General features: G+C 34.9%; 1 protein-coding gene across 1 annotated transcript; it reads left to right on the top strand.

The window, feature by feature from the left end:
• The first annotated feature begins 10,316 nt into the window (after positions 1-10,316).
• On the top strand, positions 10,317-10,925 carry LOC145957345 (uncharacterized). Its single transcript, XM_083073581.1, has one exon. It carries the CDS (start codon positions 10,317-10,319, stop codon positions 10,923-10,925), a length of 609 nt encoding a protein of 202 aa, XP_082929707.1.
• Positions 10,926-16,086: the final 5,161 nt, after the last annotated feature.

Raw genomic sequence — 16,086 nt, 5'->3', positions numbered from 1 at the left:
ATGCACTTGTTAAGAGTAACAATATGTATTATATTTGTCATTTTCAAAACCTCGGTGGGAATTGCAAAATGTACTTCGTTTGACTTTACAACAAAGCCGTGAAGAAAAGGTATGGAGAGACGGTAGTCACCTCCCAATATGGTATATGACAAAGCCATGAGGGAAAGGTCTAGAGAGACGGTACTCACATCCCAATCCAGTATACGACAAAGTCGTGAGAGAAAGTTTTTGAGAGATGGTACTCACCTCCCAATTTGGTACGCGACAAAGCTGTGAAGGAAAGATCTGGAGTAACGGTATTCACCTCCCAATTCGGTACACAACAAAGTCATGAGGGAAAACGTCTGGAGAGACGGTACTCAACAAAATCACAATTGGGATAGCTAAAGCCCCAAATATCAGTCTATCCTAGAGAGGCCGAGCTCAAAATATACTCTCTCTTCAACAAGTTACAAATTAAAGAACACACTACCATGAGACCAGCAGAAGTAGAAGGAAGCATCTACATCAAGCCAGAAGCCTAGATGGTACAATTTACCATCCTTGTCACCCACTGGAGCACGCAACCCAACACTTAGCTACTCCAAAAGGCAAGGACACAGGTAAACACCATCTACTCGAAGGAACGATGTGGGGGCATCTACACTATTGAAGCAAAAGGGAAGATTTAGACACAACAACAAAAGAAGCGACATGGCATAGGGATCCCAAAGCCTAGATGTTATAGTTTATCATCCTTGACACCCGACAAAGCATACAACCCAAGGCTTAGTTTCTCCAAGGGGCAAGGATACAGGTAAACACCATCTACTCGAAGGAAAAAACGTGGAGGCATCTACTATCAAAACAAAAGTGAAGACCCGGATTTCCACCTCACCATCACAAGAGAAGAAATTAGAGCAAATGGCATGGAACATCTACTCAAAGACTGAAGATCAAGTGTATAATTTGTCACCCTTGTTACCTAATGGAGTACACAATCCAACACGTAGCTACTCTAAAGGGAAGGGATACAAGCAAACCTATTTATCCAAGGAAAGCGACGTAGAAGCGCCAGCACAAAGAGACAAAGAGAAGACCCGGATGAAATGTCTACATCTTTACTTGCCTTTGGGAAAGCAACACATAGCTAGCCCAAAGGAAAAGTAAAGAGGGGCAGCTGTAGACACCCAATTTCTTCCAAACCTATAACAAGGAAATGGACCTACATTATGAAAGGAAGGGGCTCTTGAAGTATGGAAACAACATGATATGATAGCAAAGGAGTCTAAAGCCCAACAAGCTCATTTTAGTAGCCTAGAACGGGCTGTTCCAAAACTAGAACGGTCGTTCCTAAACTGGAATAGACTGTTCCAAACTATTAACAAGGCTTGAAAAACCTATTTGAGAACAAGCCAAAACGGGCTATTCCAGCATAGGCTATTATGAGTTAAATGCAAGCCTGGAACGGGTCGTTCTGGAATCAGAATGGGCAATTCTAGATTCAAATTTAACACATAACAAAACGACTCAGAATGGCCCGTTCTAAAACCAGAACGAAACGTTCCAACCAGTTTTGATGTTTATAAATAGTATACTTGGGCACTGCCTTAGTGGCCGGAAAAATTCGTCTAGAAAGTCCTAGTTAGCTCGAAAATTCTCTCTTCCTCTTTTGTATTTCTTGAGAGTTGTGAGGCACATTGTAGTGTGTAAGACTATCACAAAGAACTTAAAAATCTCCATATTTGAAGAATAAATAAAGTTCATTTAAGAGGTATTTCAATCAATATTCTTCTCTTCCTTTTTATTTCTCATCATTAATAGATATTGTGCTAAATTAAAAGAATAATCATGTAGACATTTTAGGGTAAATCGAGTAATTTAAATTTCATGTATATAAATAATCATCAATAAAGGGAATTTAATATTAAAATTATTATTTCTTATTATGCTAGTTTCATCATAGGTTACCGACTAATGGCATTGTAGGGGTGCTTAATACCTCCCCTACACGTAACTGACACCCGAACCCAATTTTGGTTATCAAGGCCATTATTAGATTTTCAAAAACCTCTTCTTTTTCCAATATTTTGAGTAAAAGATTAGTGGCGACTCCTACGAACTATTTTCAAAACTATTAGTTAAGGATTAATTTGGTTTCCGGACATTCCCTAATTAATGAGATTTTTAATCGAAAGTCTAAACCATTAGCCCTAAGCCTAAGAATTTTTTGGGTTATGACACTCACAAGGTTTTTTCATCTATCTTCATTGTCTTCTCTTGTGGTGGTAAGTAACCATTTGACACATTTAATATGAGCATTAAATGCATTTCATCAAATCTTACCTCTTATTTGATCAAGGAGACTACTTATCAACTTTCATACCAAACAGAACTTGTAGAAACAATGTCAGCATAAAACATCTATGATAGTGACTTTATTTGTGTTTTCTTCGTGATTTTTAGGAATTTGGTTCTTTCAGAAAACATGTTTCTTTTCTTTAATAGATATGTGAGTTGCAAAGATCATCTTTTGATCCGATTTATTAAGGAATGAAGCATTCAAAGTGAACTTTATCATTAGTCTTAATAAATGATAAATATTTAATGTATATGAGATAAACTGTATGTTTCGCCTAATTAACTATCGTTTCAAAGATATTTTCATAAACATTTTTTTGAATAAAAATATTTTATTTATTAGTATTAAAACTTTGAATTTAAGACCTATTTTGACATAACATTCCTGACATATATTATTTGTCGATAGATACTTTATATGAATAATATTGTTACCTAAAAAACAATTCACCTTAAATTTTTGTCTAAATTATGTTCATTTTCATTTATTGCTTTTATTAGGTGTGGACACGGATTAGTTTGGATTAAATTTAGGCTATTTTTTTATCCAATTAAATTAAATTTAATTGAATTGATTTGGATATATTATTCTTCTTTAATTGAATTGATTTAGATCAAATCATTAAATTTATCATTTTAAAAAATCAAAAGTTAAAAAATAAATAAATTAATTTTCTATTCATCTCATGCGGTATGAGTGTAGCAAACTTACACTTAAATCTAATTGTAAAATATTGAGGAAGAATAAAAGTATAAAAATGAGTATAGACTGGAGTAGTTATTGAATTATTATAATATTAAGAATGAATGAAAAATTTGACTGATCTTTTAATTCAAACTCTATTTTTTTCCCTTTAATAAATCTTAATTTTTTATAAAAATAAATAATATAGTCTTTTTTTAATATACCAAAATTATTTTTTAAATAGCCAAATATTACACCCCCTTTTATTTACCTAAATATACCAAAACCAAAACCCAAGTGAGAAATCGATTATGAGCGAACCGATTTCTCACTTGGGCCTCCAATTTTTTTTTTAGAAAATTCATTGAGAAATTGATTACTAGGTAATAATCGATTTCTCAACATGCCCATTTTTTTTAGCCTTTTTTTCATTTTTTTAAAATTTGAATATTTATTTTCATTTAATTTAAAATTCAAAAATTGAATATTTAATTATAATATTTTAAATTTAATTTAATTTTTAATATAGAAATTTAATGTAAAAAATATAGATAATTTTAAAAATAATTTTTCAAAAAAATAAAATTATTTAAATAAATCAGTTTAATTTTATTTAAATTTCATAAATAAATTTTTTTAAAAAAATTAATATGTAAAATTTATTTTAAAAATATAGAAAATTTAATATTTTAATTCAATAAATCATTTGTTATATTTTTAAATATGTAAAATTTATTGTATTTTTTATTTTGGTTTAATAATTATAGATAATTAATTAAAAATGAAAAAATATTTTAAATATTTTAAACTAAATTTATTTAATTTTATATAAAACTTTTAAGTTATACAACAAAAAATATGTATATTATGTATTAAATTTTGTATTATAAATGAATGAATGTTAGTATGAAAGTCTAATTTTTTCAATTTTTAGGTGACCTTTAAAAGATGTTCGGAAAATTTTTGAGACTTGAAAGGTGTACTGTTGGATTCATTGACATAAAATCTATAGAAAATAGTAGTGTCAAGGAAAAAATTAGTTTAGTAGAGGCTTAATAAAAGACCACAAAGTGAGTCAATTGATTGGTATACTTTTCTGGTGCGAATAGAAAAGCTTATAACACTTTCATTGAGATGAATAGTTTTGAAATAGTTGTTCAAACAGAATAGGAGATCAAATGATAAGGTAAATAAATAAGAAAAACAACACAATCACAATCCACCAAATTACATAACAGCAAGCTAGGTTAACGGTGTCTACGGCCACCAATTTCAAACCTTGGTAGTTTTCGGTTCCTTGTTTGGTTTCAACGACCAATATGTGGTTGTTCTGGTTCAACTTGGTCCTGATCATGTTCTATTTGAGTATTATCCGTAGTAGGATTCGAGGAAGCATGTCCACTAACCTCAGAGTAAAAAGAAGAAAATAAAGGAAAATTCATACTTTGCATGTAATCATATGCGCTTTGTGGTGTGTATACGTCGACACCAAATAGATTGCTCACGAAGTCCTCCGTGGGTGCTCTTGTTGATGGTGGGGTGTACATGAAATGTTCATGTTGCATATGAATTGGTGGATTCATTGAATAAGACTAGGGATATTGTTCCACATTATAAGGTGGGTCATTATCTCCAACCATTATGGTACGTGATGGTTTTGGATAATGTTCTTGAAATCATATAGTTGTTGGAATTTTTGTTCTTGAAGTGGATGCACCAGATGTAGAATATTGGCTAGAAAGGAATAATTTGAATTTGCACGAAACCATTGCAAATATTCAACAATGTGTTGGAGAGACCCTTGAAGTGGTTGGCCCAAAAGAACATGTTTGCGTTTGTCTTTCCATATGGAAATCTAATCTGCATGTTGTTGAGCCTAATTGGTGTCACTATGTCCTCTCATGTCTATGTCATGCATTTTGTCAATATTATATGCTTCATTGGGAATTGGTTGCCCCACAAGCCAAATTGCAATTGGGCTTTGTCACTTTGATGCCAGACTACAACTACAAATGAAGTTAAAATAGTGCAAGAAGTCCAAATTCTAGAATCCTTGTAAGCACGTCTTGGAAATGTGGACTCAAATTCCCTTTATGGCATCATTGAAACTGAAGAAAAAAAAATTTAGGCTATAAATTAATTGGATAAAAGAGAGTATGTTTGAAACAAGTTGAAATTGTATTACCTCATTGTGATTCATGTTGTCATATCTTAATCTATAGCCAAGTAAATCTTCATGGGGTGTGCTTGTAAATCTTAGCCCTCAATGCAAGGGGATATGTAATTTCCCGTTTGACTCTTGGTTGGATGAAGGACATGCGATACCAAGCCTAAGATTGCAGTAGCAAAGAACATCCACCCATTTTCTTTGACGATGGATAAACTGCTTTACACATTTCCCTGTACATATGTCAAAAAAGTTCTGTATTACAAGATCAAAAAATTGTCCCCAACATTAATTGTTGCACGATGTGTTAACGATGAATGTGGTTGGAGGTGCAGAGTGGCTTTCATAAACAAAAGCCAAAAATGGGAGGTTCGTAGGCTAATAGATGAACATTTTTGTTCATCCCTAGTGATCTCACAAGATTATGTCAACCTTGGCTATGTATATATAAGCAAAAGTATTCTTCCATTGATGGAGAGTGATCCATCAATTTTAATTCCAACAATAATAGCACACATCAAAAGTGCGGAAGGCTACACAATCTACTACCAGAAAGCTTGGATGGCAAAGCAAAAGGCAATTGAAGACTTACATGATAATTGGGAACAATCATACCATGATTTACCCAAGTTGCTAAATGCCATGAAATATTTCTTGATGGATTTGTTGTTGAGAAGTAGACAAGGCCACTATACAACCAACAAGGTGAAATGGTTCCTGATTATGTTCAATTCCATCGAGTATTTTGAACATTTAAACATTGTATCGATGAATTCAAATACTACAAGCCCATTGGTCAAGTTGATGACACATTCTTGTATGGAAAATACAAAGGAACTTTCCTCGTGGCCGTGGCATAAGATGGAAATAACAAAATATTTCCAATTGCTTTTGCCATTGTTGAGGGTGAAAGCAGGTGCATGATATTTCTTTCTACATTACCTAAAAAGACATGTTTGCCCTTAAGATGGCCTTTGCTTAATCTCCAACATGGACGAATCCATAAAAAATGCCTACTCTAGACAAGGCAGTGGTTGGGCACTAGACAATTCAGTGCATGTGTTTTGCATTCGCCACATTGCCCAAAACTTCATGAAGCATTTCAAGAATGCATAAATAAATAAAAATTATCAACATGGGTATGTAGTTCTTTTTTTATGATCAATTAAATATTTATTCATATTTGTTTTACTATATATCAACAATAATAAATTGGTAATTTATTATTATTTAAAATTCACAACTTATGGGATGACTGATCCGAGGTTCAATTACTACTTTAATATATTGAGAAGCGAACTACAAACTAAAGGTGTAATTGATTGGCTCAACACTATTCCTAGAGAACAATGGAGTTTTGCATGGGACGGTGGATGATGAGGGGACACATGATTACCAATTTGGTAGAGACAATTAATTCCATTATTAGGAAAAGCAAAAATTTGCCAAACTTTGCACTTATCGTGTTGACTTATAAGAGATGTAATTCACTATTCATCTAGAGAGGGAAGAAAGTCGACGCTAAACTTAGAGCTGGCCAAGTTTATACTAAAATAATAAATAAGGCCATGAGAGATGCAAAATACAAGGCAAATAGTCATCATGTCCTCGAGTTTGATTGTTAGAATGCACTTCTGGTGCAAGAAACCATTAATCCAAGGGAAGGATGACCAAATGAAACTTTTACAGTAAGACTAGACGAGAATTGGTGTGATTGTAGCAAATTCTAGAAGTTACACACGTCATGCTCTCATGTTCTTGCTGTGTGCATGCTTGTTCACCATCATTACACATCTTACATAGATCCGGTATTCACATTAGAATATGTTTTTAATGTGTATAATAAATTATTTGGTGAACTGCCCAATGAATTTTATTGGCTAGAGTGTGACGAACCGCAAATCATACCAAATCTGAAAAGAAAAAAACATAAATAAAAAAGGTCTTCCAAAGTCATCCCGCATACGAACTGAAATAGATATGGTTGAACTAGGACAACCAAAAAGATGTTCTCTGTGCAGGAATGTAGGTCACTACCGTCAATGGAGTTCAAATCAAGAATCTTAAATCGATGATTTTTCATAGCCTGCATCTCAATTTATATTGTATTTGTTGCGTATTTTCCATCAATATCATGTGTAATTTTATTTTGTCTTTTCATACCAATATTTTTTATTTTTAATAACAAATTTAATATATAATAAAAAATATTACAATTTTTTAATAACAAATTTAATTATCTATAATTATTAACTCAAAATAAATATATTAAATATATTATACATATTTAAAAATATAACAAATTAATTATTAAATTACATCATTAAATTATCTATATTTTTAAAATAAAATTAAAATATTAAATATAATTTTTAAAATTTATATATAATTATAATATTAAATATATAAATTTTAAAAATATTATAATTAAATATTAAAAATAATTTTCATTTTCTGAAATTTAAATTAAATTAAAATAAATTTTCAAATTAAAAAATATAGAAAACAAAAAAAAACAAAAAAACGCCAAAACAAATGGACCCATTAAGGGATCGGTTATCTAATAATTGATATATCAATGTGTTTCCTAAAAAAAATTTTGGGGGACCAAGTGAGTAATCGATTGTCCCATAACTTATTTCTCACTTGGATTTGGTTTAGGTATATTTAGGTAAATAAAAGAGGGTGAGATATTTGGGTATTTAAAAAAAATGGGTATATTAAAAAAAGTCTAATATATAATAATTCATCAGTTAAATCTATTTGGATTAAAATTTTAACATCAAAGCTCGTAATACAATCTAAACTCATTAGATTTTTAGTTTTCGATTCGATCCAAATCAGTCGAAATTTTTCGATTTGAATAGATCGGCTTTCGAGATTTTTCGGGAATCCGTAGCCACCTCTAGTTTTTATCAACATTACTGCTAGTTGCTCTCTAAGACAGGCGCGTTATTTAATATGACCCAAAATTCTTGATCGAAGCTCCTTGACTCTCTTCGTTACTAATCACCTGAAGATGAGAATTGTATAGCAAATTGACCGATATAGGGCATATGTGGAAACTCTTTAAATTATTAATGCGAATCAGTACTCAGTACAAGCAACAATTAGTTGCTTTAGCAAAGTGAATTGAAATCCATTAAATCATCCAAAAAAAAAAACAGAAAAGAAACAGTCTTATATCCTTGTCGTTTTAACTGCATTATTAGTTATTACTAGTAGAAAAATATTTTAAAAACAAATGAAAGCCTTAAGTCCACATCAAACATAATCTCAAGCGTGTGGTTCAGCGGTAGGAGTTGATCCACGCTTAAGCAAGGTCAGGGGTTCGAATTCTGCCTTGTGTATGCAGCCGCGTTAAATCTTGGGGCCAGCTATCCCACCCTTTGAGGTGCCTCCTCGCTATCGGCGGTGGATACTCCAGGGACGAACCACAAAAATAAAAGTTATTACTAGTAGAAAAATATTTTAAAAACCAATGAAAGCCTTAGTCCACATCAAACACATGTAATTATGGAATATGCTATGTGTGTTTGGTTTGGAAAGCTATTAGGACTTAGAGGAGTAAGGTTATGGTATGGATTGGGAGATCTCTTGGTGAGATCAGGATATAATCTTTGGGAAAATATGGAATTTGGGAGTCCCATGGTGAGGATTCCAATATGGAACTTTTCCAAAGATTATATAATAAACCACTTCAGATGTTAGGTGGATTCTGAAGTACTCCTCTAAGTATTCTATTTGCTACCGGTATGAGGGCAAGGTCGAGTCATACCGATGGATGAAGTGGTCGCGATCACCAGGGTTACGTGACGACGTAACCCAACTGTATATTTTCCATGAGAGGTTAGGTGTGTGACATGGGCATGAGACATGTTCACGAATTCAGCACTTGGTTTGGATGTGTTGAGGTCAACATTTGGTTTGGATGTGTTAGCTACTTCATGGGATTATACAGTGGTGTGACTTTGGTTTAGATGTGGAATATGTATGCATTTGGTATGGATTGTATACATTGGTTATGGATTCTTTATTATCATAGAATATGTATGCATTGACATGGATGTGTATACATTGGATTTTGGATTGGTTTATATTTGGCATGGAAATGACTTGTTATAATGTTGTCATTCCCTTGGTATGGATACATACTGTTGATGAATATCTAGTTTAATGATATTTCATTTTATTGTACTATGGTTGGTTTTATACGTGCTAACCCTTATATTTCCATTATATGGACTGTGATGATCTCACTATGTGGGGGAGCAGATCAATTGTGAGGCTTTGGGATGACAAGGCGTGTTTTGGGTAGCTGCTTTGAGAAGTAGCTAGACTTAGAGCTTGACCAGCACTTAGGGTGTCTTATTTTGATACTTTCATGATGTTGTAATTATATTATTTTTGGATAACTGTATAACCTTACTGATGGTGAATCTTTTATAAAATTATATTTTATATGATGAAAATAATTTATACGTTATTGTATATTTACACTCTAGTGTAGTTGGCCTTTGCTCTATTTTCTTTATTATATATTATTTTCTTTTAGTTGTCATATTGGTTGTTGATGTGACGGCCTAAGGCGGGTCGTTACACTTGTTGGTATCACAGCTGGTCAAGTCTCTTTAGGGTTTGTGGGAAATGGTCTTGTTATGTTTCTGTTGTGAGGAAATGGATTTTGAAAAGGAATTACTTATGTGTTTTAGTGTAAACTCATGGGTTCCTTGATCTTTTATCTTGATTAGGATGGTTGGTAGGGGAAACCATTCTATTCCTTCTTCAGGCGTGGATGAGCGGCAGATTACTCAAGCTATGGAGATGATTGTTGCTGCTATTGGACAACAAAATACTTTGTTGGCTCAGATGGAGACCAACCAGGCTGTAGTTGAAGCAGCTAGGGCTGATGTACCTGACGAGTACAGGGGTTTGTCAAAGTTTAGAAAAGGGAATCCTCCTCAATTTACAGGTGTGGACGGGCCTGAAGTTGCTAACTAGTGGATTGAGGAGATGGAGAAAATCTTCATGGTGATGCATTGTCCTGAGGAGAGGAAGCTAGTTTGTGTTGTTTATATGTTGGTGGGTGAGGCTAGTTTCTGGTGGAAAGGTGCTCAAGCTATGATGGAAGCTAGAGGGGAAGTGGTGAATTGGGAGAACTTCAAAAAGGTGTTTCTGGAGAAATATTTTCCAGATAGTGCCAGGTATGCTAAGGAAGCTGAGTTTTTGAGACTACAGCAAGGGAATATGTCAATACAAGAGTATGTGGTCAAGTTTGAACACTTGGCTAGATATTATTCTCAAGTTATCACTGAAGCTTGGAGATGTAGGAAGTTCAGTCAGGGTTTAAGGTATGAGCTGAAGAAGACTATTGTTCCTATGGGAATTGTGGAGTTCCCAGTTCTAGTTGAAAAGGCAAAAATAGTTGAGAGGTTTGAAGGAGGAAATAAAGTGACAAAGGGTCCAGAGGGATCATCTAGATTTGGTAGGGGGAAGCATTCACAAAAGAGACCATCTCAATTTCAGAAGGGGAATGCTAATAAGAAGACAATGGGGACTACTACTACAGGAGCTGTTCAGAGTTTCAGATGTTACAGATGCGGAGGCCCACATTTGATGAGGGATTGTCCCATAAAGGATTATGTATGTTTTAAATGTGGCAAGGTGGTTCACATGGCTAAGGATTGCAATGTAAGAAATACTCAAGTTAGAGGGAACCAGAAAGTGGATTAGCCTACTACAGCAGGTCGTGTTTTTGCTTTAATAGGTGTTGAAGCTGAAACGTCATATGAGCTGGTAAAGGGAAAGGGCAAAGCTGATGGTAATGATATTTCTATTCTATTTGATTCTAGTGCTTCACATTCTTTTATTTCTTATGAATGTCTGGCAATGTTAAATTTGGTTGTGAGTTCCTTGTGTGTGGATCTAGTCGTTTCTACCTCAGCTTTAGGGTCTGTTTTGACTTCTAAGGTTTGTTTAAGATGTCTAGTGGAGTTGGAAGGGCTTTGTTATAAAGTGAATTTGTTTTGTTTACCTTCATCCGATTTGGATGTGATTTTAGGGATGGATTGGCTTTCTTCCAACAGGATTTTGATAGATTGTTCAGAGAAGAGATTAATCTTTCTTACTGTTGAATAGGAGAGATTTATTTCTAGTGGACAGGTGGATGGGTTGTTGAAAGGTGGAGCTCTTGGGTTTATGATCCTATCTTTTATCAGTTTAGAGAATGAAAAGTTGTTGAATAGTATTGATATTGTTAGAGATTTTCCAGAGGTTTTTTCGAATGATGTTCCAGGGTTACCACCAAAGCAAGAGTTGGAGTTTAATATTGATCTTATACCAGGGGCGGGACCAATGTCTATTTCTCCTTATAGAATGGCACCAGGGGAGTTGTCTGAATTGAAGAAGCAGGTTGAGGAACTTTTGGAGAAGCAGATGATCAGACCTAGTGTGTCTCCGTGGGGAGCACCAGTGTTATTGGTAAAGAAGAAGGATGGTGGCGTGAGGTTATGTGTGGATTACAGGCAATTAAATAAGTTGACAATCAAGAATAAGTATCCATTGCCAAGGATAGATGATTTAATGGATCAATTGAGGGGAGCTTCTATTTTCTCCAAGATTGATTTGAGGTCTGGGTATCACCAGATTCGGGTAAAGGAGGAGAACATACCAAAGACTGCTTTGAGGACTCGGTATGGCCATTATGAGTATGTCGTTATGCCTTTTGGAGTGACGAATGTTCCAGCTATTTTCATGGATTATATGAACATGATTTTCAGATCCTTTCTGGATAAGTTTGTTGTGGTGTTCATTGATGACATTTTGGTTTATTCTGAATCTATGGAGGAACATAGAGAACATCTGAGGATAGTTTTGCAGGTATTGAAAGAGAAACAATTGTTTGCAAAGGTGTCAAAATGTGAGTTTTGGCTATCTGAAGTTAAGTTCTTGGGTCATGTGATTTCTGCATAAGGAATTGCAGTTGATCCTACTAAGGTGGAAGCGATTTTGAGGTGGAAGCGATTTTGAGGTGGGAGCGTCCGAAATCAGTTACTGAAGTTAGAGGTTTTGTGGGATTGGTTGGTTATTATAGGAGATTCATAGAAGAATTTTCTAAAATAGTTATGCCTTTGACATAGTTGACCAGGAAGGATCAACCTTTTATATGGACGGAGGAGTATCAGAAGAGTTTTCAAGAGTTAAAGGAGAAGTTGACATCATCTCCTGTATTGATTCTGTCGAATCCTAATAAATCTTTTGAGGTTTATTGTGATGCATATCATCAAGGCTTAGCATGTGTTCTTATGAAAGATATGCGAGTTGTGGCCTATGCATCTAGACAATTGAAGACTCATGAACGGAATTATCCTACGCATTATCTAGAGTTGGCTGCTGCGATTTTCGCTCTAAAGATTTGGAGGCATTATCTCTATGGAGCAAAGTATGATGTGTTCAGTGATCATAAGAGTATAAAATATTTGTTTGATAAGAAAGAGTTAAATATGAGGAAAAGGAGGTGGACTGAGTTTTTGAAAGATTATGACTTTCAGTTAATGTACCATCTAGGTAAAGCGAATGTGGTGGCAGATGCTTTGAGCATAAAATCTCTTCATATGTCTTACATGATGGTTAAAGAGATGGAGTTGGTAGAGAAATTCAGGGATATGAATCTTAATGTTTTGGTTGCTCTAGATTTTATTAGTTGTGGTATGACTAACATTACTAGTGATTTCTTGGAGATGGTGAAACAAAAACAAACTCAGGATGTGGGTTTGAATAAGGCTAGAGAGTTGTTGGGTTCTGAGAAAGCTGAAGGATTTGAACAAGATGTGGATGGGGTTTTGAGATACAAGGGTAGAATTTGTATTCCACAAGATGAAGAGTTGAAGAAGTTGATACTTGAAAAAGGTCATAAAAGCAAGTTGAGCGTGCATCCGGGGATGACAAAGATGTATCAAGATTTGAAGAGAATATTTTGGTGGAATGGTATGAAGAGGGAGGTAGCCGAGTATGTTGCATCTTGCATTGTGTGTTAGAAAGCTAAAGTAGAGCATCAAAAACCAAGAGGTTTGTAACAGATGATGGAAGTGCCAGAATGGAAATGGGATAGTATCGCCATGGATTTTGTTGTTGGTTTGCCAAAGTCTGCTAACAATTGTGATTCTATTTGGGTGCTCGTGGATAGATTAACTAAGTGTGCTCATTTTCTTCCAGTGAATATAAAATGTTCCTTGGAAAAGTTAACTCAGTTGTATGTCAAGGAGATTGTTAGATTACATGGTGTGCCCTCCAGTATCATTTCTGATAGGGATCCTCGTTTTACATCTCAATTTTGGCAGAGTTTGCACCAGGCGTTAGGGACTAAGTTGAGACTCAGTTCTGCTTATCACCCACAGACTGATGGGTAATCTGAGAGGACTATCCAATCTTTGGAGGACTTGTTGAGGGCTTGTATTTTGGATCATCTAGGAAGTTAGGAAGAAATGTTTCCTTTGGTCGAGTTCACTTATAATAACAGTTTTCATGCAAGTATAGGAATGACACCCTTTGAGGCTCTGTATGGGAGTGTCGCAACCCGAAAATTTCCGATCTCGCGACTTATGGTTTAAACATCCTTTTAAAAGTCTCATTAATTAAGGAATGCTCGGACACCAGACTAATCCTTAATTAATGGTTTTGAAAATAGGTTCATGGAGTCACCACCAATGTTTTACTCAAAACATTGGAAAAAGAAAAGATTTTTAAAAGTCCAATAATGGCCTTGATAACCAGAATTGGGTTCGGGGGTCGGTTACGTGTAGGGAAGGTATTAAGCACCCCTACAACGCCATAAATCGGTACCCTATGATGAAAATAACGTAATAAGAATTAATAGTTTAAATATTTAATCCCCTTTATTAATGATTATTTACATGAAAATTAAATTACATGGTGAACCCCTCAGATATCTATATAATTGCGTTTATTATCGTAATATGTAAAATAAAAGAAGAGAAAGATAGAACAAGAGATTGATGAGTAATACCTCCTAACAAGCTTTATTGAATCTTCAACTATGGAGGTTTTAGGTGCTTTGTGGCAACCTTTCACACTACAATTTCCTCACAATATCTCAAGAAATACAAAAGAGAGGGAGAGAGAGAAAAAGAGAGAAATTTCGTGCTCTAAGGAGTCTGGACAAAATTTTGGAGTCCTCAGAAATAAGCCCAAGTAGTCTATTTATAGACTTCAGAAAGGGTCTAGAACGGCCCGTTCCAAAATCGGAATGGCCCGTTCTGGATCCGAATGTTATATGCAAAATTCTTACACTGGAACGGCCCGTTCTGAAATTAGAACGGCCCGTTCTGGACTGCTAGAACGACCCGTTCTGGATTTAGAACGGCTCGTTCCAGCCTAAGGTTTTTAGGCCTTTTTTGTGGCTTGGAATGGCCCATTCCGATTTTGGAACAGCCCGTTCCGGCTTAGGTTTTTAGGCCTTTTTTGTGACTTGGAATGGCCCGTTCCGATTTTGGAACAGCCCGTTCCAGCCTAGGTTTTTAGGCCTTTTTTGTGGCTTGGAACAGTCCGTTCCAAATCGGGAACGGCCCGTTCTGGTTTTGGGAACAACCCGTTCCAGTCTTCTAAAATTAGCTTATTTGGGCTTTTGGGCCTTCTAAAGTCCTGTCTTGTTGTTTGCATGCTTCGGGAGCTCTTTCCCTTCATAACAGAGGTCCATTTCCTTGTTTGTATGCCCCCGGAAGAAATTGGGTGTCTACAGGGAGGAAGTGTCGGACACCTCTGTGTTGGTTTAAAGAGGGAGAATCAATGATGGTGGGGCCAGAGATCATTTTGCAGACTACCGAAAAAGTGAAACAAATTCAGGAAAGAATGAAAGCTGCTCAGAGTCGGTAAAAGTCTTATGTAGACAAGAGGAGGAAACCTCTGGAGTTTTTAGAGGAAGAGCATGTGTTTTTGAAGGTGACTCTTACTACAGGTGTGGGAAGAGCTATTAAAGCTAAGAAGTTGAATCCTAAGTTTATTGGGCCGTATCAGATTCTCAAGAGGATTGGATCAGTGGCATATTAGATTGTATTACCTCCATTCCTGTCTAATTTGCATGATGTGTTCCATGTTTCACAACTAAGGAAGTATATTCACGATCCGAGTCATGTCTTGGAATCAAAGGCAGTGCAAGTTAAGGAGAATTTAACTTTTGAGAAACAACCAGTTTCAGTGGTAGATAAGAAAGTGAAATAGTTGCGAGGTAAATCTATCAATTTGTTAAAGGTTATCTGGGATGAGGTTACTAATAAAGCTACTTGGGAGTTGGAAGATAGGATGAAGGATCAATACCCATATCTCTTTTTGAGTAAGTGAATTTTCGGGGACGAAAATTTTTGTTGTTGGGGAAAGTTGTAACGCCATGGAAATATCGAGCTATTTAGTAGATATACTTATGTGTATATATATATATATATATATGTATATATATATATATGTATGTTGTTTATTTGGATTTGGATTGGATTATGGAGGTGTGGATTTGAAATGTACTTATCTTTGTGCATGTTGTATAATTATGTGTGTTTGATTAGTTTTTTGGACATATTAGTGATTTTCTAGTATGAGATGAGAGGTTTATATAGGCATGTGTGTGCATGAATTTGGTGAATGATGCATTGTACACCATTATACTGAATTGGTACTAAGAGGGAAGAATACTGATCACCTTCCTTCTCATCTTAGTTAAGTGAAGTATTATGGCATGCAACTCATTATTCCAAGCATATGTATCTGAAAGTGATGTTTGTTTGTGTGTTGATACATGTTGTATTTCATATGGTGGTGAGTTGTGAGTATTGCATGGAAAGGAATAGGATGGGTAAGAGATTGAAGGATAGGAACATAAGATAAA

Source organism: Cajanus cajan, chromosome 4, assembly GCF_000230855.2.
Source record: "Cajanus cajan strain Asha chromosome 4, NIPB_CcT2T_4, whole genome shotgun sequence".
Taxonomy (NCBI): domain Eukaryota; kingdom Viridiplantae; phylum Streptophyta; class Magnoliopsida; order Fabales; family Fabaceae; genus Cajanus; species Cajanus cajan.
The sequence above is the reverse complement of the archived record's forward strand: the minus strand, read 5'-3'. Positions and strand labels throughout refer to the sequence as shown.

Bases quoted from the DNA above. Each gene is read 5' to 3' on its own strand.
- LOC145957345 (XM_083073581.1), top strand. From the start codon at position 10,317: ATGGAAGCTAGAGGGGAAGTGGTGAATTGGGAGAACTTCAAAAAGGTG.